The 26,464-nt window shown below is 42.4% G+C and overlaps 1 protein-coding gene across 2 annotated transcripts in view; it reads left to right on the top strand.

Moving 5' to 3' along the window:
* MPP7 (MAGUK p55 scaffold protein 7) overlaps positions 1 to 21,406 on the top strand; it is a 1,877,075-nt gene extending 1,855,669 nt beyond the window's left edge. For both annotated transcript variants that reach the window (XM_044066673.1, XM_044066671.1), the window contains 2 exons: positions 7,733 to 7,876; positions 17,552 to 21,406. In XM_044066673.1, the coding sequence (XP_043922608.1) occupies positions 7,733 to 7,876; positions 17,552 to 17,731 (324 nt within the window). In that variant the 3' untranslated portion in view covers positions 17,732 to 21,406. The remainder of the gene's footprint in view (positions 1 to 7,732; positions 7,877 to 17,551) is intronic.
* The last annotated feature ends 5,058 nt before the right edge of the window (positions 21,407 to 26,464 follow it).

The raw sequence follows: 26,464 nt of genomic DNA, 5'->3' as shown, positions 1-26,464 counted from the left end.
GTTGGCTAGCAGTACTGGTGGCGGTAATTGTTAACCCAGGCCTCGACCGATCTGGTATGTAAATATTTACTGCTGTCTGCATGAATGTTTTGGCAAAGTTTTACACCGGATGCCCTTCCTGACGCAACCTTCCCCAAAGAAATGCACTGGCTTGTGCATCCCCAGTGGCTGACAGATGCTTAATATCATTATTTGAAGAAAGGAGAGTATACGTCTTGTACTAGACATAACCCTACATGTATGTATAGGAGGAAGGTCTTTTTGGCTGATTTTCCATAAAGTGTCAGTGCTGTTTGGTTGCTGGCATTTCATATTACAGTAGTTTACTTACAGCTTGCTGCTAAAGCCTTTGACAGTGTCCCATAACATGATTATGTTATTCAAGGTCTACTACATATGATTGTAAATTTATATATAGTAAAATGAATTCAGCAGTGGTTAGCCGAGTGGAAGTAGAGTGTAATTCTTCTGGGAGAGAAATCAGGTTAGGTTTCTGTTTGTACTGGAATAGCTCAAGATTCAACTGTGGGGCCTATATTGGTTAATACAGTATTTTCCCTTCTTCCAGTATTTTGTTCAAACTGGCTTTCTAAATATTCAGGTAATGCAAACGTCAGATCCATTATTGCTGACAATGATGACATAGCATATCTGAATTCTTACATCTGTAAAAGTAATGTAGTCACTGATGACTTCACGACTAACATCACGCTGTATACCAAGCACTACACACCTTACTAAGTATCTTATTCTGTTCCGTCTTACTTTTGTTACCTTTCTCTTGAGTATGCTGTGTTTATTTATCGATACATTGTCTGACTGAGTAACTGATTGTGCTGAATTCTGGTTTCTTATAATAAAATCTGCTGCAGACTACAGAAAACAGCTAACCCACTACAGAACTGTTTCTACTCCTCTAATGCATCAGCAGGAGGCGAGGCATAGAGTAAACAGAAACACCAGTTTATTAAACTTAATAAATATTAGGTCCACTAAAATAAAAACTACTCATTTTAGAAGAAGAAAAGCCACTTTACAAGATGAGGGCATACTTACAATAAAATAAAATGGTAAAAAAAACTCTCTGCACTTGATCTTTAAACCTTCATGTTTAATAATAGTATAACTGGAATTTAGTATTGCAGCTGCAATTGTAGGTGTGTGTCTTCCCTCTGTACCTACTTTGTATGTTTGGTACATGCTTTTCATATCAACTGCTGTCAGTTTGCAATCATTATGTTGTCATTTGCCATGCACTTACATATTGCCTGATATCTGGAGGTTTTTGTGCCTGGGACTCCATTGATAATGGGACCTATCAGCTGGACAGTCCTGGTTAATAAGTGTAAGTAAATGTGTCCACCATGGCAGATGAAACATCCTTGTCAATAAGAGTGCCTCCTAGTTGAAGTAAAATCTCTGTTGTACACCTTATTTAGCCAGTAGTATGTCAGTACGGGCTACAGTATATAATCAATATGGTTCTTTTGTAAAATATACCCTTTAGCTAAAGCTGTGGGAGTCAGGGTAAAGCAAGTTTTTGTGCACCTTTTGATGGCAATAAACTAAGGGGTAGGTGCACTTACTAACAGATAACTAGCTGTAAAGTCGTTTCTATTCTGCTGTATAGAAATTGTGTATTAGTATGTTATCATTTTTGCTGCTGTGTTAATATTTTTAGAGGCTTTTCAGTATTCTTTTGCCTTCTTTTCCATTCTCTTATAAATGACATCTCCTTCCACCCCATTAGTGTTCAGCGTTTTCTATTTTGGTTCTGTTTTGCCTGTCCTTTCTCCTAGGATAGGATGTTGTGACATGGATGCCTATGTTGTCTTTTTCATGCATGTATTCTGCCTTCCTTTCCACGTGGCTTTTTTCCATCCCCTCCTCCTTTCATATTCTACTGTTTTGTTTCTGCCTTCTACTGCACGTCTGTATTCCTTCCACTCTCTGCTTTCCTCTTACTTACACAAATGAAAATGATGCTTTCTCACAACTATAACATCCTACTCCTCACTTTTTGATATTTCATACTTGACTTTATCAGTTTTAATGTAGCTACTTTAATATATGACTTGCCTACCTCTTTCTGCCTTCTCCTTTCCCCCTCTGAATTCACTCGATCTCTCTTTTTTTGGAATACCAGTTTTATAAGTCTGTCGCTGCTTTTCATTCATCTGCAATCATCATTGTCCCCCTTTTTCTCTCAGATGTCTCCAGCTGATTTGTCCCCCACTTCAGGCCCATCTCTCTTTTTTTATTCAGCCTTCCCACTCTTTTTCTGTGTTCCTTGTGTTTTGCTGTTAACATTCTTCTGAAAAAATCTTAGTTCTAGTGCACTTTCTAAGTGACTCTTTACTACTTTAGTGTACTTTTTCTCCACCAGCTTCCTTCCCTCTCTTTGAGACTGTACTCCCCATGCAAGTCATTGAGGTTATCTTGCACTCTCCTCTTGAACAGTTCTATCTTATATTTTATTTATTTTACATTTGTTAGCATGGTTTCTAGGCTGATTGATCAAGCATTTTCACCCACGAACAAGGCCAGAGGCAGTACAAAGGCAATGAAAATAATGCATGATTAATATTGCATTATTTCCTGATATTTGCAGCATGTGTGCATATTTTTCGATGCTTCTTTAAAGTTTTCATCATTGACTTTCTCAAGGATTTCTGCACTATAAGGTCTTCTCTCTTCAACCTTTTCATCATAATTTTTTTTAACTGTAGAAATCTTATCTCCTCCATGCATTTAATTTATTACACTCCAAAAACCTTGGCTTCATCTCATAGGAGATTACTAGGTTATCGACCCGGAGGTCATTTCAAGCCTAGCCGTTTCATCCTATTGTAATACCATAGAAATGCTAGTCATTGCCCAAGATTGCATTTAGTGTTGACTGCCCATGTCCAGGAGGGTTGTGAGCTCTATCCCAGGTAAGAATTTATGGTGCCCCATCCACTCGTCAAGGTTCCTGTTAACATTGTCATAGACATGCTATGTTTCACATGAATTGGTAGCCTATTCAAAAGAGGCAGCAGTCACTGGGAGATAAATATGTCCCTCCAGCATGTCCTATTTGTCTCAGGCCATATGTAGTTCCCTAGAATGGGTAGCCCTACTCCCATTTAATTTATGGATGTGCAGCAAGTTCATTAGGTTTGCTTCTTGGATTGCTCTGTAGGCCAGGCGTAAGTCTCCCCTAAGAAGTCTATACAATATGGTGTATAGTGATAAGGACTTTATTCGGTCTGTGTAAGGCACATAGTGGAGCCCATTTATCTTTGTTAGAAACCTCTGAGGGCTCTCTAATTGCTGCAGATGCTTAGTACAGTACATGCCAAACAGGGCGTTATACTCAATTATGGGCTGGATAAGCGCTGAGTATAGGGGGGATTATAACTTCTTTTGCTGTTAAGACAATGCCTTTACTAATCAAGTGTGCTACATAGAAAGCTTTCCTTACTACAGTAGAGACACAGATGTTGAAGTTAAGGTTGCAGTCAACGTGTGATCCCAGGTCCCTTGCCACTTCATGGGTAGTTAGGGTATTGTTGTTGATTTGATTGTGTGAGGGGATATTGTCTGTGCAGATGAGAATGATGATGCATTTCTTTGCATTCAGTTTGAGACAGTGACTAATACAGCAGTTATTGGTCTGCATGAGACCCTCCTGAAGTATACTGACATCATTTGGGGATTCAATGATTGCACCTAGTTTGCAGTCATCTGCAAACTTCATCAGGCACAACCCCTTAGTTTTGACCTGAACTTCTGAGAAGTATATACCAAATAGTAGGGGGCCCAGCATTGACCCCTGTGGCACCCCACTGTTAACAGGTCTGCTGGTTGATGTAGAGTCAACCACTTTGAAAGTGTGTGTGTCTGGTTTGTGAGCACCATCTTGCAACAAAGGGGTTTACATTCAGTTTGTTAAGCTTATTGGTAATGCCTGAATGTGGGATTGTGTCAAAAGTCTTTGCTAAGTTGAGGTATGCTGTGTGCACAAATTTGTCCTTGTCAATGGTCTTGGTCACATTTTCAAAGAAATCCACCAGATTTAACAGGCAGGATCTACCCTTCACAAAGCTGAACTGGGTAGGATCCAGGGTTTGAACGTCACCTATGTCTTTATTTATGAGGTCTATAATGATACGTTTCATGGCCTTACAGATAAGGCTGGTCAGGCTTATGGGTCTCTTGTTACCTTTGTGGAGGTGTATAACTTGCTATTCTCCATTCCTCTGGAACAAAGGCTGTCTTCTAAACAGGCCAAAACATGAACTAACATCACTACTAAGTACCCTTTTTAATCATAGAAGACAGCCTGGGATGTCGTCTGTTCCCATAGAGGCTGTGTTTTTTGCCTTGGGCAAGGCTTTGAGGACCTGCTGTTCAGATATGTATGGTGGAGGGGATGAGGGAAAGTTTGTTGTAAGTTAAGAGGGGATAAGGGAGTGACATTTTCACTATACCTATCCGCTAGCAGGTTTGCTATCTCTGTGCGATCAGTGTGTGTGATACTGTTGACCACTAGTTCTGCACATGCTTGGGTCCTACCCTTTAGGTTATGTATGTACGTATAAAAGGCCTTATGGTTATCACTGGCTGTACTTGCTAAGTTTATCTCAAGGGAGCCCTTGGAGGATTTGTCAGGTTGTCTTATTTGCCTGTTGAGGCACATGAGGGTGCTTTTCCATTGTTGGGACCTTGCCTTTGTTTTCTTGGACAGAAAATGTTTCCATTTAATTTAAAGTTTGTTGATGCTGGATGCCCACCATGGCAACTTGTTTTTACTTGGGGCTCTGGCTTTGATTCTTTCTGGTACGGATGAGTTTACACACTTATGCAAGTGATTGTACAGGGCTTTAGTGTAAGCTTTGACGTAGTTACCACTTTCAGCTTGGGGTGGGGCTTGGAATGCATTTGCACCATCACCTAGGAGGCTATAGTTTGCCTTGGTGAAGATTTTTAGTCTGATTTCACCCTTTTTGAGTTCTGGTGTTAGTGTCAGCACAAGAGTGACTGATTTGTGGTCAGTTTTAACTAATGAGGGTCAGGCAGTTGCGGTAATGCATCTGCTTGACATGTTGGTGAGGACCAGATCCAGAATGTTTGTTTTCCTTGTCATAATATGGACAATTTGTTACAGGGCATTTGAATTAACAAAGGCAAGGAACCTTTGCGCTAAAGAGTTGGGGCTAGCTTAGATTTCCCAGTTGATGGTGGGATAATTGAAATGCTCAGTAAAATTTGGATTGTCTCAAGTTTGGTCAAGTAGGCTTTGTGGGTGTCATGACCCATGGAGGGGGATCTATAACTGGCTATGATTTGAATGGGGGTCTTACCCACCGTAACCTGTACCTGGAGTAACTCCATGGAGTTGTCTAGGTCCAGGTTCTCTCTTTATGTATTTTCTGCCTTTACACATCTATCTTAACCTCTTAAACCTGTTTTTTTTTTCTGATTCCTGTTTTTTTGTTTTTTGTTTTTTTAGCAAAGTCCAAAGTGGCTACATCTACTAGAGACAGTCATAAGGCCTTCTTCACATATGTCTGCAGTCTCAAAGGAAGTACCCAGATCTGTTCAGAACTGGTGGTCAAGGACACCACATATACAAATGCCGTAGATATAGCAAACTTGATGGCTGGCAGATTCAGCAAAAATTTCACCCCTCTGCCCCCCCCCCCCCATCAGTAAATCGGGACATTCCTAGTACCTGCCCCCTTCCCCTTATATCTAGGGATCAGGTCATCACTGCTTTCTGAAAGGCATGAAATACAGCCTCCATGGGACCCGATAGCATCCCAAGCTGCATCCTACATGAACTCAGGCAGGAACTTGCAGCACCATTAGGCGTCCTATTCAACCAAAGCCTGAGTACCGGCTTTGGCCCAACTGAGTGGGGGACAGCCACTGTCATCCCTTTACACAAAGGTGGAGTGTCCACCGATCCTGGAAATTATAAACCCATCAGCTTAACTAGCCTGATCTGCAAGTCCATGGAATGGATTATCATGGACCTCATTAACAAGGACATTGGCAACCTTCAAACACTAGATCCCACACAGTTTGGCTTCATCAAGGGGAGGTAATGTCTGTTAAATTTGGTCGACTTTTTTGAGACAGTCACGAAAGTCATGGATGAGGGGAAGATGGCGCACACTGCCTAACTTGACCTGCCCAAAGCCTTCGACACTATTCCCCACTCGGGCAAAAGAGATAAATTCTCTCAACTTGGTATCAATCCATATGTTACCAGATGTGTAACTGACTGGCTCACTGATAGAACCCACCTAGTCAAAATAGGGGAAGCCACCTCAAGCAGTAGACCCGTATCGACCGGAGTACCCCAGGGTTCGGTCTTGGGGCCTGTGTTATTTAGGATATGCTTTTCTAAGGTGCAGGCCAAAATCAGTGGGCTATGGGTGGCCAAGTTTGCAGAGGACTGCAAGCTGGGTACTGTCATCAATTCCCCTAGTGACGTGGACATCCTCCAAGGGAGTCTCACCCAAACAAATGACTGGTGCCAGAAACATGGCCTCAAGCTGAATACCAAAGAATGTGTCATCATCCCCTTTGGGGAGAGTGATGTCCCCACAAATTATCACGTTAATAATCTCCAAAGCATGCAATCAGTCATGAGGGATTTGGGCACCCAGATTGCTAGCAACCTGACTTCTGACCACCATGTTGCTTCCATTGTATGGAAAGCTTTCTACATGGGCCACCTCATAAGTAAGGGTATCTCATCCAGGGAGAAGGAGGTCATAACATCCCTGTATTCTTCCCTTATAAGGCCCATTATTGAGTACAACGCCCCATTCAGCATGTACCTCGCAAAGCACATGAAGCAGCTGGAGAGACCACAGAGGTTCCTGACCAGGAGAATGCAGGACCTCAAAAATCTGCCATACACAGATAGGATAAAAGTCCTATCCCTCTACTCCGTTTCATACAGACTCCTCAGAGACCTCTGTCTGGCATATAAGGCTATCTTGGACCTCGCCTTGATGGGACTACTGTATATATGCAAGTCATGCTCCACTCGAGTAACCTGCATGCGCAGCCTCAGCCTGATCTGTGACATCAGTAGGACTTGTTAGTGGGACAGATTTGTGTCCCAGAGACTCCCCCATCTGTGGAATAGACACCCTCACCACGTCAAGCAGAGTACCTCTTTACCCATTTTTAAGTGCAACCTGGATAACTGGATGGGAAATAGAAACTACATCCCTGGGATTCCACTCATGTCCCTGCTGGACAGGGGCATTGGGTGCTGGTTTGTCTAAACATGGTCTAAACTGTTGGCTAGGCTTATAACGGCCTCAGGGCCAATAACCTAGTAACCTCCTATAATCCAAGTATTATCAACCACTGTAGATGGGCATATGGTGTGGTTAGATTAACTCTTTTTTCCTCTAGGATTGCTTCTCCTTGATTTCTCTGCAGATGGGATTCACCTTCCTTCATTTTCTTCTCTTTTGATCCAGGTTGTCCATTTTATTAGATTTCTGTACTAGTGGGAAGATATCCATCTTCATTTGGGTGAAATCTGGCCCTCAACCTTGAACTTATGGATTTTTTTTCTTTTATTGAAACACAATGAAATGTCTGATTGAGTTTATTTTATGTTTTAAAAATTGGTTGTAAATATAACTGCCTTTTTTTTTCTGCAATATTTTTGTGCAGCACTACCTTACAAAAGTGGATTTGCTATCTTATTTTTCAGACACTTAAGCACCTACGGACTGCTGAATTCAAACCCTTTGTAATATTTATTAAACCACCATCACTGGAACGTTTGCGAGAAACAAGAAAAAACTCAATGATTATTTCTAGCAAAGATGAAAAAGGCTCCGCAAAACCTTTCACGGTATGCTTTTTTGTAGATTTTTTTAAATTCACATATAGGAAATGCTGTACTATTGCTTTAATAAATTAGTTAATTATGAAGTTGTAACTGAAGAGTACATTTATTTTGAATAAAGTGGTTTTAAGTTTGTATTGCAGTGAATCCTGCTAAATATTTGTACTAACCAAAAGTGTATTTGATATTGTGTTAGACTGTTGCTAAAATAGTGTATATAATAGTGTAACTAGAGACATTATTAATATAATTATAAATGTTTAATAAAATAGTTTCGGAGTATTATAACTATGGGAGAGATTCAAAGAAATGGAACACATTGCAGGTCATTGCTTGATGGTAAGCAAGCAGAAAGAGGAAGGTAGTTCAGTACCCCACAGTTGATACGTTACTGCATGCCACTTACTCCCTTAGTATGTGATAATGCTAATGAAATACATACCAGACATATAAGCTGGAATATTTTCAAAGTCATCCACACTGTGCACCATTCACTACATTATTCATATTGTTGGTACCCCAAGGGTAGTCTTTATATGCTTTTCCAAAGCCCTGTTCTGTGTGGTGGTATTAAGCTCAAGCAGTCACACCTAAAGCACTGTACAGCACCATTATACCATGACCACAACCATAACACCTGCAGTCCCTGAAGGCAGAGACTTTTGTAGACTCACAGATATGATTATGAAAAGTAACAGCTGCTTACCTGCCTATACGTTACAAGTGGTTCAGCCAAAAAAAAAAGTCATAACAGTACTTCAAAAGCAAGCTAGCACTCTTGGCATCTTTCACTAGCTTCAGGTCTTCTCTTCCCTGGAAAATGTAACCCCTGTCCTTAAACATGCGGACACCATGCCCCAATGTATGTAACTTGGACAATGCCTTGGTCATCCTTTACTGTCTTACATGCCACATTGTTTAACTCTGTTGTGCTGTGAACTACCTACTATGTTACCCACCTGCTTACCATGTGAAAGTCTGCTTGTCCTTGAAAAGGGGGAGGGGGGGTTCCATCTCATTATCTCATTCTGAACTCAGGCCACCAGTAATTGATGCTGTGTACACCATGAGTCTCAAGAAAGTCTACCTTGTTATTCATGGTGTGCATGCTGCCTTTAAGGAAGGATATGATAAGAAGAGGTATCTCTCTGCAGTCACATGCTAATGACATTCAGCATTAACATTCCTTTTTCAGTGAAGTATGTGTCTTTGTTTTATCCTTTGTGGTCTGATTGGATTTCATCCTTGAATGGATGGGGTTTAGTCAGATGAAGCTCAACCTGACAAAACATGGAGTCATTGCTGTTTCCTGCTAGCATCCATCAGTGTAATCTTCCTGTGCTGTGTCTCATCGATTGCCTGTGGAAGGAACCTGTTTGAATTTGTTTCTAACATTTGTGACCTGGGCATTTTTCTTGATGATAGACTTACACTTAGAAACAAGGTGTCAGCTGTATTCAAGATATCTTATTTCCATCTGAAAAATATTGCAGAGTTAGGTACTGTTTACCAACTTCAGACTTTGGAATGGTGGTAAATGCTTCATTGTTATCCCACCATGATTACTGCAGTGGGTGCAGAATTCCTTGGATAACTTTTTGACAAGTAATTCTAGAATGTGTCATATTATGCTTGTGCTATAGGATGTGCAGTGGCTGTCAGGTGCAGCTAGAATGTACTTATGGTGGTTCTTACTCTTATCTTCTGTGCAATATATAATCTTAGTCCTGCTTAGCTGGAAGAATACTGAGATCTTATTTCCCTTTGATGTAGCCCAGGATGTTCTTCATCTCACATTGCTGCAGTCCTTACACTTGGGTAGTCCGCTGTCCTCGGTCGGCCCGAATATCAAAGTATTAGGCTGACGTCGGTCAAGGCGCTTAAGACTGACATCAGAACGTCAGGGTACAAATGCGCATGACCGACGTCATATCCCCAGTCTTTTTTGCCGCATGGTCCGATGCAGAAGCAGCGTTGCAAGTGCCGTTCGGCTCTGAAAAAATTTTCGGTGGAGTTTCAGACCGAGTCAAAGTTGGGAATATTTTAGTTTTTCTTGCCTCAGTGGTTTGAAGTCAGAAAAGTGAATAACTGTATTTCTTGTGGGAAGCAGATACCGATAGAGATTATCATAGTTTGTGTATTCCTTGTTTGGGGCCTGAGCACGACGTTGTTGGGTGTCGCTTTGTGCTAGGTTTAATAAGCGCACTATTAGCGGGTAGATTGTGCCAGGTTGGTCTTCGGAAGCGGTGCAATTACAATATGCCGCCGGATGCTCTGACGCCCAGAAGCGCTTCTTCAAAGACAAAGCAGCTAAACCCAGACAAGAAGAGTCGATCGCACTGGGCGCCGTTCTTTTCGCGGGCCAGTGGAACCGGTGGTTCCGCCGGAGGCTTCTCTGGAGTCCCAGGGGGAAACTTTGATTTTGCAGGATGTGGCCTCGCAGGAGGCAGGCCAGGCTGAAGGGGCTTCTCAAGTTACTGTACTCCCCTCCCTTCCTAGGGTGGTTAGGCCCTCTCCTTCTGTTTCCAAGGCTTCTCCCAGAGTCAGGCCAGGTTTAGCTTCTGTTGGTGTCACTCCTAGTTCTTCAGGATCTGTGCCCAAGAAGCACATGCTCAAAATGGCAGAAGATTTAATTACTTTGATTAGAGGTTCTATGCCTCCTCCTGATAAGAGGCCTAGGGTGGAACCAGAGTTGGGGAGTTTTGAGCAGGTTTCTGATGTTTCAGAGTCTTCGGCTGAAGACTTGCAGGAGTATTCTCCTTATTCTGATTCGGATGTGGATGATTCTACTCCTTCTGCTTCTCCTCCAGAGGATTTTTCTTTTTCAGAGACTCTTCACTCTATGAGGGAACATTTTAAGTGGGAAGGTCAGGACTTCTCTGATTCCAGGAAAAGGCTTAGAGAATTTTTGCTTTTACCTCAGCATAGGCCTTTGGCTATTCCTCCTGTTCTGGATGTTGTGGAAGATGTGTTTGCAGAGGCTTCACTTAATCCTGATTCTTTGCCTCCTGCTCCTGTTAAACCGGACAGTTATTACAGGGTGCCTGAAGCTCATAAATATCTGTATAAGAGTCCTAGGGCAGACCCAGAAACAGTTAGTCAGGGACCTAAGGGTGTCAAAGCTTCTGTGGTAAAAAATCCGGTTCCTCCAGATAAAGAGGCCAGAGCTTTGGATAGATGGGGAAAGAAAGTCTATACTTCTTCCACCTTAGCTATGAGGGCTTTGAATTGCCAGTTTCACATGTTGAAATATCAAAACTATCTTCTTTCTCAATTGAAGTCTAAGGTAGATGCTCTGGCGGAGGGCATTGAGTGTAAAGAATTACAAGATTTGGTACATGTTTCTGAACAAGTGGGTAAGCATTCTTTACAATGTGGATTTGATGCTGTACAGGCCTCGTCTAGGGTGGCTGCCACTGGGTCAGTTCTTTGGCTGAGGGATCAGAACTTATCTGACCATGTTAAGACAAGGATTTTAGATGCTCCTTTACAGTCTGATGTATTGTTTGGTTCACCTGTGGAGGCAGTTTTAAAGAAAATGGAAGACAAGGCTAAGTCTATGCTGACTGTTAAAGATTTTTGCAAGTTCAGCCTCCAAGTTTAGTAGGAATTGGCCTGCTAAGGGGTGGACTTCTTATGATTCACAGTCTAGGGGAAGATCTAGACGTGGTAGGAGTAGAGCTCGGTGCTCTTTCAGTCCAAGAACAAGGGGTTCACCTGAGCAGTCTTCGGTGAGGGCAGGGGCCAGTCCTTTCGTAAACAGGCCCAATGACCTACCTTTTCAGCTGCCAGAGCCTTCTTGTCTGGCAGCACCTTTGGGAGGAAGGTTGGCACTCTTCAAAGAAAATTGGAGTTTGATTACCCAGGACAAATGGGTATTGGATATTATACACCAAGGTTACAGGTTTTATTTCCATACCTTGCCTCCTTTCAAAGGCATGCCAGACGTTCCTCCTCAGCAAAGAATAGAGGCTCACAAACAAATTTCTCTGCTGCTGCAAATAGGGGCCATACAGCCGGTCCCTCTGCCAGAAGTAGGCCTAGGATTTTATTCTCGCCTGTTCCTAGTACCAAAGAAGGGGAACCGAGACCAATTTTGGATTTATCTATCCTCAACACTTATCTGGACATTCCCAAGTTCAAAATGTTGACGTTACAACAGCTTTTACCTCTGCTGGGCAAAGATCACTGGATGGTGACTCTGGATCTCAAGGAAGCTTACCTTCATGTTCCTATCAGGCTAAGTTGCAGGAAGTCTGCTGGGACTTCTCATTATCAGTTCTCTGCATTGCCCTTTGGCTTATCTACTGCACCCAGAGTGTTCACAAAGGTTCTGGCTCCAGTGATAGCTTTCTTCAGGCTAAAAGGAATACAAATCTATCCTTATTTGGACGATTGCCTGATTCTGGCCAAAGGAAGGGACGAGCTTCTTCATCATTTTACGTGATAGCAGTGCTAAGATGCCTGGGGTATTCTGTGAACGAAATAAAGTCCAGTCTAGTACCCTCTCAAGACATGTGCTTTCTGGGTGTGAGACTGAATACAGCATCCCAGATGGCCTTTTGACCCCGGACAAACAAAAGAATCTTGCTCTTTACTTCCATCAATTGTCTCATCAGTCCAGGCTGACTGCAAGGACAGTCCTTCAAGCCTTGGGGTTCAGTGCTTCAATGCCAAACTGCATATGAGGAAGCTACAATGGTATCTCAAAATGTATGGACACAGCACTGCCAGGATATGGACACTGTCATTCAGATAATACCTTGCATTCAAAAGGAATTTTTGTGGTGGGCTCAGGAATGTCACCTAAACAAGGGACTCGTCAGATTCTAACGACAGATGCCTCAGACAAAGCTTGGGGAGCTCATCTAAATGGAAAGTGGATACAAGACACGTGGCCTGCCAGACTACAACATCTACATATCAACTTGAAGGAGATGTTAGCAGTCCAATTTGCATTAATAGCTTTCAAGGATTTACTTCTTCCAGGGCAGGTGTTGGTTCTAACAGACAACACAACTGTCATGTGGTACATCAACAAGGGAACACATTCTTATCCTCTATGCAGACAAGCAATGATTTTGTGGGAGACTGCTTCAGTTTACAGCTCAATCTTCAGGCAAGGTTTCTGCCGAGCACAGAACTCCTTAGCAGATGTGTTGAGCAGAATTATGGATCCCCTGGAAATTGGATCCTCATGTATTTTAAAAAATTGACAGTGTCATGGGGAACTCCAGACATAGATCTGTTCGCTTCTCCACTAAATTACCAGCTGCCAAAGTTTTGCACAAAAGGTTTCATCCCACAGCTTGGAAAGTGGATGCTCTTTCTTTCAATTGGAGCAATCTTCATGTGTATGCCTTTCCACCTCTGCCTCTCCTCCCAAAGGTACTCCTAAAGGTCAGACAGGACAAGCCAAAGATGATTCTAATAGCTCCAGATTGGCCTCGACAGCACTGGTACCCATTACTGAGAAGTCTGGTGGGAGCCTCCATGGCCTTTGCCTTCGATTCCACACCTGCTGTCTCAAGAGAACAGTCATTTACTCAATGTCAAACTTCACTCTCTTCACCTAACAGCCTGGCATATTCTGTTTTAAACCCTGGAGGGTCTCAGCGCAAGTTTTGAATGTTATTTTGGAGGCCAGAAGGCCTAGTACAAGGAAAGTATACGAGATAAATGGAAGAGATTTTTATTTTGGAGTGCAGCAAAGGAATTTGATGTTGCTAAGCCTAATTTAAGTGTGGCTCTTCAATATCTTGCTGAGTTACTGGACAAAGGATTGTCCTTCTCTTCTATTAAGATTCATGCTGCAGCAATTTCTGCTCACTATGACTGTGATCCACCATTGTTTTCTCATCCTTTGTTTAAACAATTCCTTAGAGGGGCAAAGAATATAAGACCCCAAAAAAGCCCTACTCCTGCTTGGGATCTCAATTTTGTGTTGGAGAAACTTACTCTACAACCTTTTGAGCCTGCAGCTACTGCCGAGTTGAAATATTTATCATGGAAGACTGCTTTTTTGTTGGCCATTACCTCTGCGAGAAGGGTTTCTGAATTACAGCCCTTATGGCAGTTGAGCCTTTCTTAATTTTCCATAAGGATAGGGTATCTTTACGTACTAATCCTTCCTTTATGCCTAAAACCAAGCTATTCATTTGCCTACTTTTTATGCAAACCCCCAAAATAAAGGGGAAAAGATTTTGCACACCTTGGATATACACAGGCAGTTGAGATATTATTTGAGCAGAACTAAAGAGTTCAGGCAGTCTCAGCAGTTGTTTGTTTCTTTTGCTTTGGGTTCTCAGGGCAAGCCTGTGTCAAAACAAACTATTTCTAAGTGGATTGGGTTTTGTATTGCTTTCTGTTATTCCCATCATGGTAAGGAGATCCCAGCTGGGATTAGGCCTCATTCCACTAGGGCTACTGCCACTTCTACAGCTTTTAAGAAGCAGCTACTTGGAGTTCAGTGCATACTTTCTCTAAGCATTACCACCTTCCACTTTACTCTAAATCTAGGGCTGGGTTTGCCACTGCTATTTTACAGGGCATTTTGGCAGCTCCTACTACTTTATAGTTTTGCCATCCTCCCTTACCTCTGCTTTGGGATTCTACCCAAGTGTAAGGACTGCAAATGTAGATGAGATCCACATTGCTGCAGTCCACTTTACTCCTCTCCCTCTCCCCTGTTGCTAGAGGGCGTGTTGTGGTTGTATATTTTGTTTTATTACTATATATATATGTTCTCTTAGTTTTAGTGGGGTTGTGGTTGTTTTTTTTGGTCTTCTTTTTTTTTGACCTTTCTGTTTAGGGTCTTCTGACATCTGGGGCTTGTCAGGTGTGAGGCTACTGGCTGTTCAAAGGACTTTGTTTACTCACATCTGTCAGGATTTTGTCATCTTATTTTGCTCCTCTTTCAGTGTCATTTTCCTTCCTTGAGTCTGGCATCCTTTAGGGGTTCCCTTAGCTTCTATCATTTTAGGAATGTCTGTTTTGAGCCTGACAGAGGGGTATCTGTTTTTAAACACTGAATTTTCAAGAAACAGTTTCATTTAAAAATTTTAAAAATATTAATGACTTGCTTATGGTTTAATTACTCACTGTTGTTTTTTTTTATTTTGTGAACCCTTAGGTTTAAGTGTTGTAGTCCCATCACAATAACGTCTCTACTGATAATGGTTAACTGTTTGCCCAGACCACAAAAACCTGACATGCCATTTGTTTAAGTTTAAAACATCGCTAATCTGGGCGATTGCCTTACCGCAGCTTATGCTGTTTTTGTGTCCACACATCCCAATATAATTGGTAAACAATGCACCATCACCTCCATGTTGTAGTAAAGTGCATGTCTTAGTTAGACCACAGTACTAATAATGTCTAGAAAGATAAAAGGCATAATAATAACCAGCAAGGTAGCTGTCTAGTTCTTATCTAGCAGGACAGAGAAGCAGAAAGCAGAGTATCTTCACTGTCTATTCCTGTGGTTGGTCTGGACATTAACTCATTCTCCATATCCTTTCATGCATTCAGTAAAATTAAGCCACATCTTGGTGATTAAGGTGACACACTACGTATAGTCACTATTAGATGTTGAAAACTAGGCCAGCCAGATGGTGGAATTGCAAGGCAATTTCTTTGTATTCCCACAAAACATACCATGTCATTCTCCATGGAGTCGTGCTTCTAATGATACCCATTACATTGGGCATACGATGTACAGGATAATTGACTTGGTATGCTCCAGATTTATGTTTGGAAAGTGCAATCTCATAATACAGCATACATCATCATAGTGTACAATTGTTGTTCAAGTGGGACAGACCACGGGCCACAATGTTATGTCCTTGTTATGCTGCCAGTGACAGTCTCATTTTCATAGGCTTAACCTCTGAAAAAAGAGTTTCAGAGTTATTATCCATCATGTCATTTTTTGGTTTATCCCTTAGAACTAATTTCTCCTGTATGACTGAGGTGATTACTGAAATGTCTCTTAATCAGTCTATTCACTTTCCTGCATTTTTTCTAATCCTCTGTATAAGGGAGAAACTATTTTTAATTTGCTAGACATGTACAGACAGTTACAGTCTTATTTGGACAAGACTAAACAGATTAGAAATAACAGCTGATCGGATTTCTGTTGAGGGTAAAACGCAATTCCTTCCAGAATCCAAATAGATAATTTCTAGATGGATTTCTGTTGCTGTTTCTTTCAGCTACTCTTTCAATGGCAAATCCCTCAAGGGGCACGCTAAGGCTCACTCTGCAAGAGCTGTAGGTTCTTCAGGGGCTTCCTTCAAATTGCTCCACTCCACATCTATATTAGAGGCAGCTACTTGGTCATTCATTCATAACTTTACCAAACAGTATAAAATGTGTGCTTTATCTGGAGCCAGGACTGGAGTTGGCAGAACCATGCTTCAAGGGTTACTGGACTCCAATCCTGTTTCTCTTACCCTCTCCCTGTCTCCTTAAAAGCTTTCGGAATCATTTCATCTCTCAGCATTAATGCAGCAGTGATGTAATGATGACCATAGTACCTTTGTGTAAGAACTGACCATGTCAGTAGAGATTCACTTCGGAATCTCGAAATTCTGAAACATCGAATGTCATATGATCGATGTTTCAGAATATTGAAATTCCAAAAGAACTCCCCCCAACAAAAATCAACTACTTAAGCGATTATGCAGGGGGGCAAGCCCCCCTGCACCCCCCACACTCCCGTTACTTAAATATACCAACTCCGAGATCACACTACAGCGAGGAAAATGGAAATCTCCTGTTCTGCGTTGTATGCAGATCTCCTTTCAGAATTTAGAAATTCTGAAACTTCGACCATATAACATTTGAGATTTCAGTATTTCGACATTCTGAAGGGAACCTCACAGTAGATATTCAAATGCATCACTGTAACAATTTATCCACCATGCCTCCATCCCCCTTTCTCCCGCTCCCCCCTTTAGGCCAAGGTGGAACCTGTACTTGCTTATACTTTCCCCTCTATATTTCTCATTACTTGAATCTATCCCGTTTGTGTCTAGCCTCAGTGTTTATCCAGGGAAGAAAGTTGTGAGGATTTTGGCACATATAGATCCCTTCAAGTACCAGGAAGAGTAATCTTTGTGCCTAGGTCTAAGGTCGGATGTATGGTACATGAGGAAAGAGTGTCCAAGCCATGGCATATACTTGCTTGGATGTTTGGTATCCTTAGCAGGATATGTGTGATGCTTGATTCATTGGTTTTGTGTATTACACAGCTTAAAACATATTCATACTTGGTGATGTTATTCACTCAAAGGCATTAGAAAATATATATTTTTTGTTAAGCAACACCCATGGTATCAGTTTGTATTGTAAGCAATATAATTGGCCCGTGCAAATGTGAACTGTTACAATGAATTATTTTCCTGTTAGGGTTTGTATCATGGCTGTATAAGTATTAACTAATATTATTAAGCTGGTGTTGAAGCTATCAGAGTTGTTTAACTACACAAGTTTTCTCTTAAAGTATTTTAGGGTGATAAGTTAGAAATTCCTACTATGACATTATACAGAAGAAAAAATATCAGTACTTTTTTATATTAGTAAATAGAACTTCATCTACAGTGTATGCCAGGATTTAATTTTAAATTGTGTACAATTTTTAAATGAACTCAAGTTTTGCACCTGATTCTTTTTTTATAGGAGGACGATTTTCAGGAGATGATTAGAATGGCGCAGGTGACAGAAAGCCAGTACAGCCATCTCTTTGACAAAGTTATTGTTAATGATGATTTGAGTTCAGCTTACAGTGAACTGAAGAAGGTCTTAGACAGACTGGAAACAGAGGCATTCTGGGTTCCAGTAAGCTGGCTGCATAGCTAACAATTGTAATGACACTGAATGCAGTTTCGATATTTATGTTGTACATTATGAAAACAAGAATGGTTTTAACTTTGCAATTATTTGTCAGAAAGTTTAATTTGTATATCAAATTTTTATTTAGGGGTAGTTTTTCATCTTCCATGAGACTAAGGTTAGATCAAAGAAATACTTGGACTCCAGTCTTCTTGTGGAAAACATGATTCTGCTGTTTGTTCTTCATGAGTCACATTTTTAAGAAAACATGCAACCAGTATAACACATTTCATTTAGAACTAGGAAGAAAATTGTTGCAAAGCGCATTTTATTTGTAAGAGAACTGGACTTTGTGTAGGCTAAATGTACTAGTACAAATCATATTAGAATATGATAACATTTTTTACTTTCTTAACGGTATGGATATATTCCTCAAATGTTTACATTTCCTGCAAAATGAATGTGGACTGTGAAATGGCTTGTACCCTGCCCCCAGCACACACAGATTTGTACTCAGACATGCTTTCATATGCACTGAATATATATTTTGTTGAAGTATTATGGACAGCAAGTCACAGTCCCCATTCATCCTGTGGAAAATGCAGTACATAATATGCTTTCCTTCTGTAGATGTAGTTCACTGCTGAATGTTGTTACTTTATAAAATAGGGCATTTTGCATGTATTTCTGTTTGTGACATGGTGGTATGCTTAAGCAGCCAGAGCAGAAAAAAAGAGTTGGGGGGGGCGGGGGGCTTCCATTAGTCCATCCCCACGTATGAATATGTTAGGAGCTGATTTAGAAGTAGGCTTTTTAACAGAACCAATATTTATTTGGTAGAATTTATTCAGTTATGATTAATAACTGTGCTGAATGCATTTTATTACAACCCATTATGTATTTTATATAAATGCACACACACACACACACACACACACACACACACACACACCAAGTGCTCAAATTGTCAAAAGTTCAGCTATTAAAAATTTTAAAAAAGTGCAGCAAATCAAACCCACACACAAACAAATCATTGAAATACTAAAAACAAATTTTTGCAGGTTCCAAGCCTCCCCCTCCTACAATTTATATATACCATCTTTGAGATCACATTACAGTGGGAAGACAAATCCCAGTCACCACTATACTGCAGTCTCTCACATGCAAAGACTAGCATTATGTGATAAGAACTCTTTTGTCATCCTTTGCATCATTTGACCACTGGACAGTTTGAGCACTTGTGACACACACTTTTTTTAACATGTTATCATTTAAGAATGAAAATATGGTCACTGCAGTAGTAACAACAGGTGGTCTCTAGTTGGCTAGTTTATATTGTTTAGTAAGTGTAAGCCAGCTTTTGTGCCTGATATTTAGAGAGAGAGTATAAAATGACATCAGTGTATGCCATATCATATATTTAAATTGCATTCAGATTGGGCGCAAAATATACTGCTATCACTGTTAACTGAAAATAAACAACTTTAAAGCCAGTAATACACTTCTTAATTGTGTGTTACTGCGTAGTGTCATTTTTAAGGTGGAGGAAACAGGATTCACCTTGTATTCTGACCCATCCCTAATGGGAGGGTATTGCACAGTGTTGTGTAAAGTGCCTTGCCTTATTGTTTAACATTTCCATGTTGACAATATACTGCCATCTCATTTGCCGTAGTAATTTCATAATGCTTGCAGTTCACTAGAGATAGATTGTGCATAACCATAAACCAAACACATACGGAGTACATTCTTTTGGCATTAAAATGTTTTAGGAATGCATCATGTGCCTAAATCCATGAACTGCCAGATAAGAAAAAAAAAATATGGATATAAACTCTATTTGTTGATCTAAAGCATATGATGTAGTGAAATTGTTGGAAGATCAACTTTCAAATTCTTTCCTTTTCTTTGTTGATGTGCGCAGGGATTTCAGATGACAGTCTTATAGTTGAGTCCACAGCATTAAACAAACTAGTATATAGTAACTGTAGTAGTACACTTAACTTCTTGTTTAGTCCTGTATGGTAACTGACATTTTTCTGTCAGTCACATTCTTGGAAAATTCCTGCAGCCTGTTAAATAAGAAGGGCTGTGTATCTGAGACCATGTTGCCTGAGACAACATGTACATTTATATAAAAAGCCTAGTTTTGTCAGCTGCTGGGATTTGCAGTTTACTGAAAAATATTTGCAGTTTTGAAAGCTGCAGGGAAAGAAACAAGCACTACCACAAAACATGAAATGACTTAAGATTTGTTCCCCTATACAGTTTATGACAATGAGGCATGAATTGTGTGTACTGGAACTATAACTGGATTTTTTTTCTGTGTGCTTTTATTAAATGTTGCTGTTAAGGATTATGGTTCATGTAAAGAGAGGTAATATATAACTTCATTTTAATTAAGATATATTTTACAGAAAAATGCTGCAAATTCTTAACAGTAATAGGAATGACTGTAAATTATTTGAAATATTTATTAGGTATGCACATGTGTTCTGGTTTTGTTACTGAGCAGGACAGTAGAACAGTCAGTAATTTCTCTGACAGCAGGATGTGTGACAAAAGCATTTGAGTTTGAAAGTGTAAATGCCTGAGTTAAGCGAGGGGTTTAGTAGTTAAGAATATTAGTAACAGTGATTGTCATTTCCAGTCTGTCATTCAGAAAATGTTGCTGTTCTGCATTAATGCCTGAGCAGAAAATCTGTAGTCTTACTGTTAATGCTTTTCTTGTGAACATACATTATTTATAAAGGGAATAGGCAGAAAAAAATTACTTTGTAAATGTCATCATCATAGTAATTTATATTTGCATGTTTTGAAACTGTCTTTCTGTAAGCATAAAATTGTGGCTTTGTACAATCATTTCCAACATTCCATGTAAATATTTTACCTCACTTTTTGCGTGCAGGTAAATCCACCAGCAGTGTATGCAAACAACCTCTTAAAACTCATTGTTTGTATTTGTAAATGAAAAAATTAAGCTGTTTTTTATTTTTTTAGCAAAAAGAAGTTTTAAATATGTTAAAACACCTGACAGTCTTAAAACTAAGCATGTCCAAACAGTGATGTGCAGTTTTTGTGGGTTTTGTGCTACTGCATCTATAAACACCAATATTTATATTTTATTGTCGCTAGTTTTCATAGTGAAAAATATAATTTAAGCCTTACCTTTAGAAACATTGTATGTGACATGTAATTTCACATTCTCAGTTTCATGCTTTAAAAGTGTGGTTTCCTTCTTAGTTATTTGTATGTTTCATTCACATAGTGTATCACAGTTATTGTATTGTTTTTAACTTAAGTTAAGCCAGAACAAGGCTACAATTTTCAACAGGTACTTTAACAGTAAAGTAGACTAACAGGTTATTAACAAATGGTACACAGGCTGTGGGACATGATTTCTGCCAAACATATGGTCTAAGTACAAATAAGTAAATACACAACATTCTGTCTAATTATGGTGCCTATAACGGTTTCAGAACATTCAGGGTCTATTGTTTATTTTTTTTTATTGTCAGATACATTTTATTGTACATGTCACTACTTAATTTGTTATGCAGTTTGAAATGATGGCCTGACAGTTGGGCATTACTGTATGTGTACATTCTTTGTCTTACTAGTAGTGATACAATAAATGCCTGGAAAGAAAATGCTGTTTGTACAATAAAATGAATAAATATTTTAGAAGTTGAATGATTTTAATTTTGTGTATGTGTATGTTTTGAAATTAAATGATCTAAGCAAAATTTATCTTTGTGTGTAGACTTCCATTTGTAATGCTTTACATTTGAAGCAATGTCAAACTGAAAATTTACAGCAAACACCATTTAATTATTTGATTTCAACCTTGAGGTGGAACTGTGTGGAAATACCTGATCTGAAGTAGTTAACTTAATTTGTTCATCAACCTGTGGGTATCGGATCCAAATCTGATCCGAGCCGGCAGCTTTATTCAGCTAAGATCCGAGCTCCAAGCTCCTCCCTCTTACCCATAACCCCCTGCCATCCTTCTCTTTCCTCAGATCTCGTTTTCCACGGCTTATTCAAGCACCTAGAACAAGTTCCAGGCGTAGGGTTTCATGAGTTTTTGAAGAAAATTTTCTCTGTGTTTTACCTAGTTTTTAGTTTAATTGTTAACAAGTGAGTGTTGTTCCCTTTGGTAGTTGATTTAGCTAATTTTTATTGCTAAAACCTTGTTTTTTTTTTCAGTTACCCTAGTCTCCCTCTTCCCTTGTGTGTGAAGGTGTGTTTGGGTTAGGCCCTTTCTACAACTATGGCCGAGGCCCCTAAAACATTCTTTTCTAAATGCACCGAGTGTGGCCATAAGCTATCCCCGGCAGATGGCCACACTCGGTGTGTTATCTGCCTTGGGTTGATTCTGGTGGGACTTCTGCCCCTGGACTCGGCTTCGTCCTCTTCTCCCTCGGCGGCACCGGCTGTTACCGCAGCGGCGCCACCTTCCATCCCTGCTCCCCTGGCCAGGACTCACCCTCCCACCGAGGCTCAGGAGGAGAGGGAATCTAGGAGGGAGAGAAAAAAGGATAGGCACACAAGCGATGAGCCGAAGCTTCCTCTTTGGCTCTGCCAGCGAAGCAGCTAGTCTCTCCTAAGGCCTCCGGGCCTTCTCCTTCCTGGCTCCATTCACCCTGATTTTCCCCGGGGCTGGAGGAGGAGGAGACCCTGTCGCCTTCGAGGTCTTCGAGGCGTCACTCCAGGCCTACCTCGGTGGCCTCGTCAAGATCTACAAGAAGCTTGTCAGATGCAGATATGGACCGGATGATGCGTAGGTTTCTCCAGGCCCAACTGCAGATGGGAGTAATCCTGCCTCCCCTCCTCCTGGGGGGAGCTCGACCCCCTTTTTTCCCCGATTGCTCCTTCTCGACCCACTTCCAGGGTTCAGAGCCATCGGATCCAGGCAGCGTCAGAGCCGGGGAGGCTCAGTGCCGATAGTACACCTTTCTTCGGCTCCGACCATACCCTCGAGCTTGTCGGGTCCCTTTTCGCATCCAAGTTCTTGGAGCCCTGAGCTGAGCTTCGGATCCGGAGGTGTTAGTGTGTCTTCGGCTGTGTCTCGGTCGGAGCACACTGGCCCTTCGGATCTGACTGCATCGGCCCCGGTCCGCACCTCGGATCCGAAGGAGCTGCTCTTAGAGAGCAGTTCTCCTTCAGCGTTTGACGTTGTGTAGAGGGTCTTGTCGAGGGACTCGAGGCCCCAGGCTCCTGCTGTGGTTCCACCCATCACTCCCTCTCAGACAGGCCTACCTTCCATCACCTGGCCCCAGGGACAGCCTGCGCCTACGTCCCAGATGACTCCCTTAGAGGAACAGGATGTGGTTGGTGAGGCATCCTCGGACAGCCCCCCCGAGGAGGTTCCTCACAAATGTAAGTGCAAGAGGAGGCACTGGGACTCACCTGAGTCCCTGACAAGAGGACACAGATTTAGAGGAAGGGGAAGATTCCCCAAGGTCACCCCCCGAGGACGTCTCCTTCGGAGACATTATGGAAATGCTAAGTATTAGAGGGGGGTGGTCAGTCCAAAAGCTTTCCTCCGATGAGTATGTGTTTCTGGAGGTGTTTGACACAGGCCCATCTGCCTCTTGGGTGTCCCCTCCCGATGATCCCCTAGTAGACCTGATCACTACCAGGGCATGGAAGGAACCGGACACTGTAGAGCCCATACCAAAGAGACCTGACAAAATTCTTAGTCCACCCACAGATAGGACAGTTTGGAGCAAGGGTTCTCCAGTAGATGCCATGTTGGTGGCGGCTGCCACCAAGAAAGAACTGGCCCAGGAGAATTCCTTGGTCCAACCTCCCGACAAGGAGTCTCGGACGATGGACCGCATAGGGAAGCGGATGTTTGCTTCAGCTACCTTCTCTGTAAGGTCGCTGAACTACATGGCACATGTGATACGACTCCAGCAGGATTTTATCAAAGAATACGCAGGGTCGCCCCCAGAGTCCATGTCGGCCGAGGATAAGAAAGTATTCTCAGCCGGAATGGCCACTCTTAAGTCCATTTCAAACACATCTATGCATCTCCTTTCCCATGCCACGGAAGGAGCCGCTAGAGCTAGCGGAGCGGGCATTGTCTTATGGTGACATGCTTGGCTCCACCTCTGCGACTTTGCGGAACCCTTCAAGGCGTCCTTCGCAAATGCCCCTTTTGACTGCTCTTCGCTGTTTGGCAAGATGTCTGCGACATGCTGGTTCAGAGTGAGAAAGACGGGAAGACGTTGTCTGCTGTCGGGGTCCGCTTCTCAGCTCCCCAGAGATCCTTCTCCAGGAACCAAAGGGGACAAACGAAGATGTGGTTCCAGAAATCTCAATAGTCCCATTTCGCTCTGGACCCCGCGTCCTTCAGAGGCAGAGGATGACAGGGTGGAATGTGGCCCAGAGGCAGAGGGGACCGAAGAATTTCGGGTCGAGAGAACCCTTTTCGGATCGGCCCGTGCAGCAACCCTGAGGGGTTACCCAGCTGCTCCACTCTGGAGGCAGTCGGGGGACGCTTCTCGAGGCACCTAGCAGTTTGGGAGTCAATTACAATGGATCGCTGGGTGCTTCGAATCATATCCAGAGGATACACTATCCCTTTTCTGGATCGTCCTGTCAGACCCCGGAGCCTCCTTGATGTCCCACTCAATCAGAGGGAGGCAGCAGCCACAGAAATAAACAGCTGCTAGAAAAAAGAGCAATCCAGCCCATCCTCCAAGACCAGTCTGGATCAGGTTTCTACTCCAGGTTCTTTTTGGTGCCAAAAAAGACGGGGGGGCTTAAGTCCAATCTTCGACCTGTCCCTTCTGAACCTAGCGATTGCCAAAGAAAACTTCCGGATGGTCACCATTCAATCCATTCTCCCACTTCTACAGGAGAACGACTGGATGTGCTCTATAGACCTCAAGGATGCGTACTACCACATTTTGATGGACAGACGATCCAGGAGGTTTCTCCACTTTCGGCTGGGAGCCAGTCACTATCAGTTCAGGGTCCTTCCCTTTGGTCTCACCACAGCCCCCAGGGTGTTCACCAAAGTGATGGCAGTCATAGCGGCCCACCTGAGGCTTCAGGGAATTCAGGTCTTTCCGTACCTAGACGACTGGCTCCTCACTGCCCCCACCAGGCATCTACTCTGTTCAGCCAGGAATTACTTCCTTCACTTGGCCTCTCATCTGGGAATTTCTATCAATCTCAAGAAATCCTACCTTCAGCCAACTCAGACTTTAGATTTCATAGGGGCCAGACTAGATACAAACCTGTTGAGGGCCTTCCTAACTCCAGACAGGCTTCAAACTTTGACATTCCATGTGATGGCTCTCTTACAATCCCCGGCCCCGAAAGCGGAATTGGTCCTGAGGGCACTAGGTTCCATGGTGGCTGCCATCAATCTTTCACCATTAGCTCGTCTGTACATGAGGGTCCTGCAATGGACATTGCAGGTCCAATGGTCCATCCTGCAACATCTGCTAAGTACGGCTATCCCCCTCAGCAATGCTTGCAAGAGGTCCCTACTCTGGTGGATCCAATCCTTGGATCTCCGGGAAGGGCGCCCCTTTTTGATGACCCCACCCCAAGCCACGGTGACCATGAACGCTTCTCGCCTCGGGTGGGGGGAGCATTGCATGGACAGAACCGTCCAAGGCACGTGGACACACTCAGAGATCTTGTTGCACATCAATGTCCTAGAGATGAGGGCGGTGCTTTTAGCGTTGCAAGCACTCCAGGCCCTTCTTCCCTTAGGGACAATTGCGATTCAATCAGACAACATGTCAGTACTCTGGTATATCAACAAACAGGGGGGGGACCAGATCCTACCTGCTGTGTCGAGAGGCCATGAGAGTTTGGGAGTGGGCAATCACCACCAACTGCTTTCTTATAGCAACGCACATTCTGGGTCGGTCCAACATTTTGGCAGACAAGCTGAGTCGAACCATCCTCTCACCTTACGAGTGGTCTCTGAACCCGAGAGTAGCAAAGCAGATCTTCCTCAAGTGGGGACAACCTTGCTGCGATCTTTTTGCGTCGCCTTAGAACGCAAAGTGCAGTGAGTACTTCGCTCTACTTCCCCCACCAGGGAAATCCCCCAGAAATGCTCTAGTCCATGCTTGGCCATCTGGTCTACTTTATGCTTATCCACCTCTTCCTCTCATGGTAAGATTCTTGCAGAAAGCTCATTGGTTGGGGAGCAGAGTGATCCTCATAGCCCCATTTTGGCCTCGTCAAACGTGGTTCCCTTGCCTATGGTCTCATCTGGTCAACCCTCCATGGATTCTGGATCCCACTCCGGATCTGATTTCTCACCCCCCTGGAGTTGACAACTCCAAACCTGGAAAACCTCAAGCTCACAGCTTGGTTAACCAGATCCAGTTCCAATCATAGCTAGGACTCCCGGTATCTCCTCTTCCGTTAAAGCTATTCTAGTAGCTGCTCATAAACCTTCTACCAGAAAGGTCTATAAGAGCAAATGGAAACCTTTTTCGATCTGGGCGGAACATAGACATATGGATCCCTTTACAGCCCCGATACCAGCTGTATTAGTGTTTCTGTCACTCTTATTTGATCAAGGTGCCAGCTCCTCTACCGTCAAAGTCCAATTAGCAGCAATTTCACACTTTTATGTGGGAAGTGATCTCGGTTCTTTAGCTTCCTCCAAGATCTGCAAGACCTTTGTAAAAGGTAGTTTCCTATTAAGGCCTCCCGTGAAGGATGCAGTTCCTCCATGGTATTTAACCCTTGTTCTTCAGGCTCTTACTGGCCCCCCCC

The sequence above is a fragment of the Protopterus annectens genome, chromosome 3.part1, assembly GCF_019279795.1.
Source record: "Protopterus annectens isolate FY-2018-M chromosome 3.part1, PAN1.0, whole genome shotgun sequence".
Taxonomy (NCBI): domain Eukaryota; kingdom Metazoa; phylum Chordata; order Ceratodontiformes; family Protopteridae; genus Protopterus; species Protopterus annectens.
Note: the sequence above shows the minus strand (reverse complement) of the source record. Positions and strands in the feature narration are given on the sequence as shown.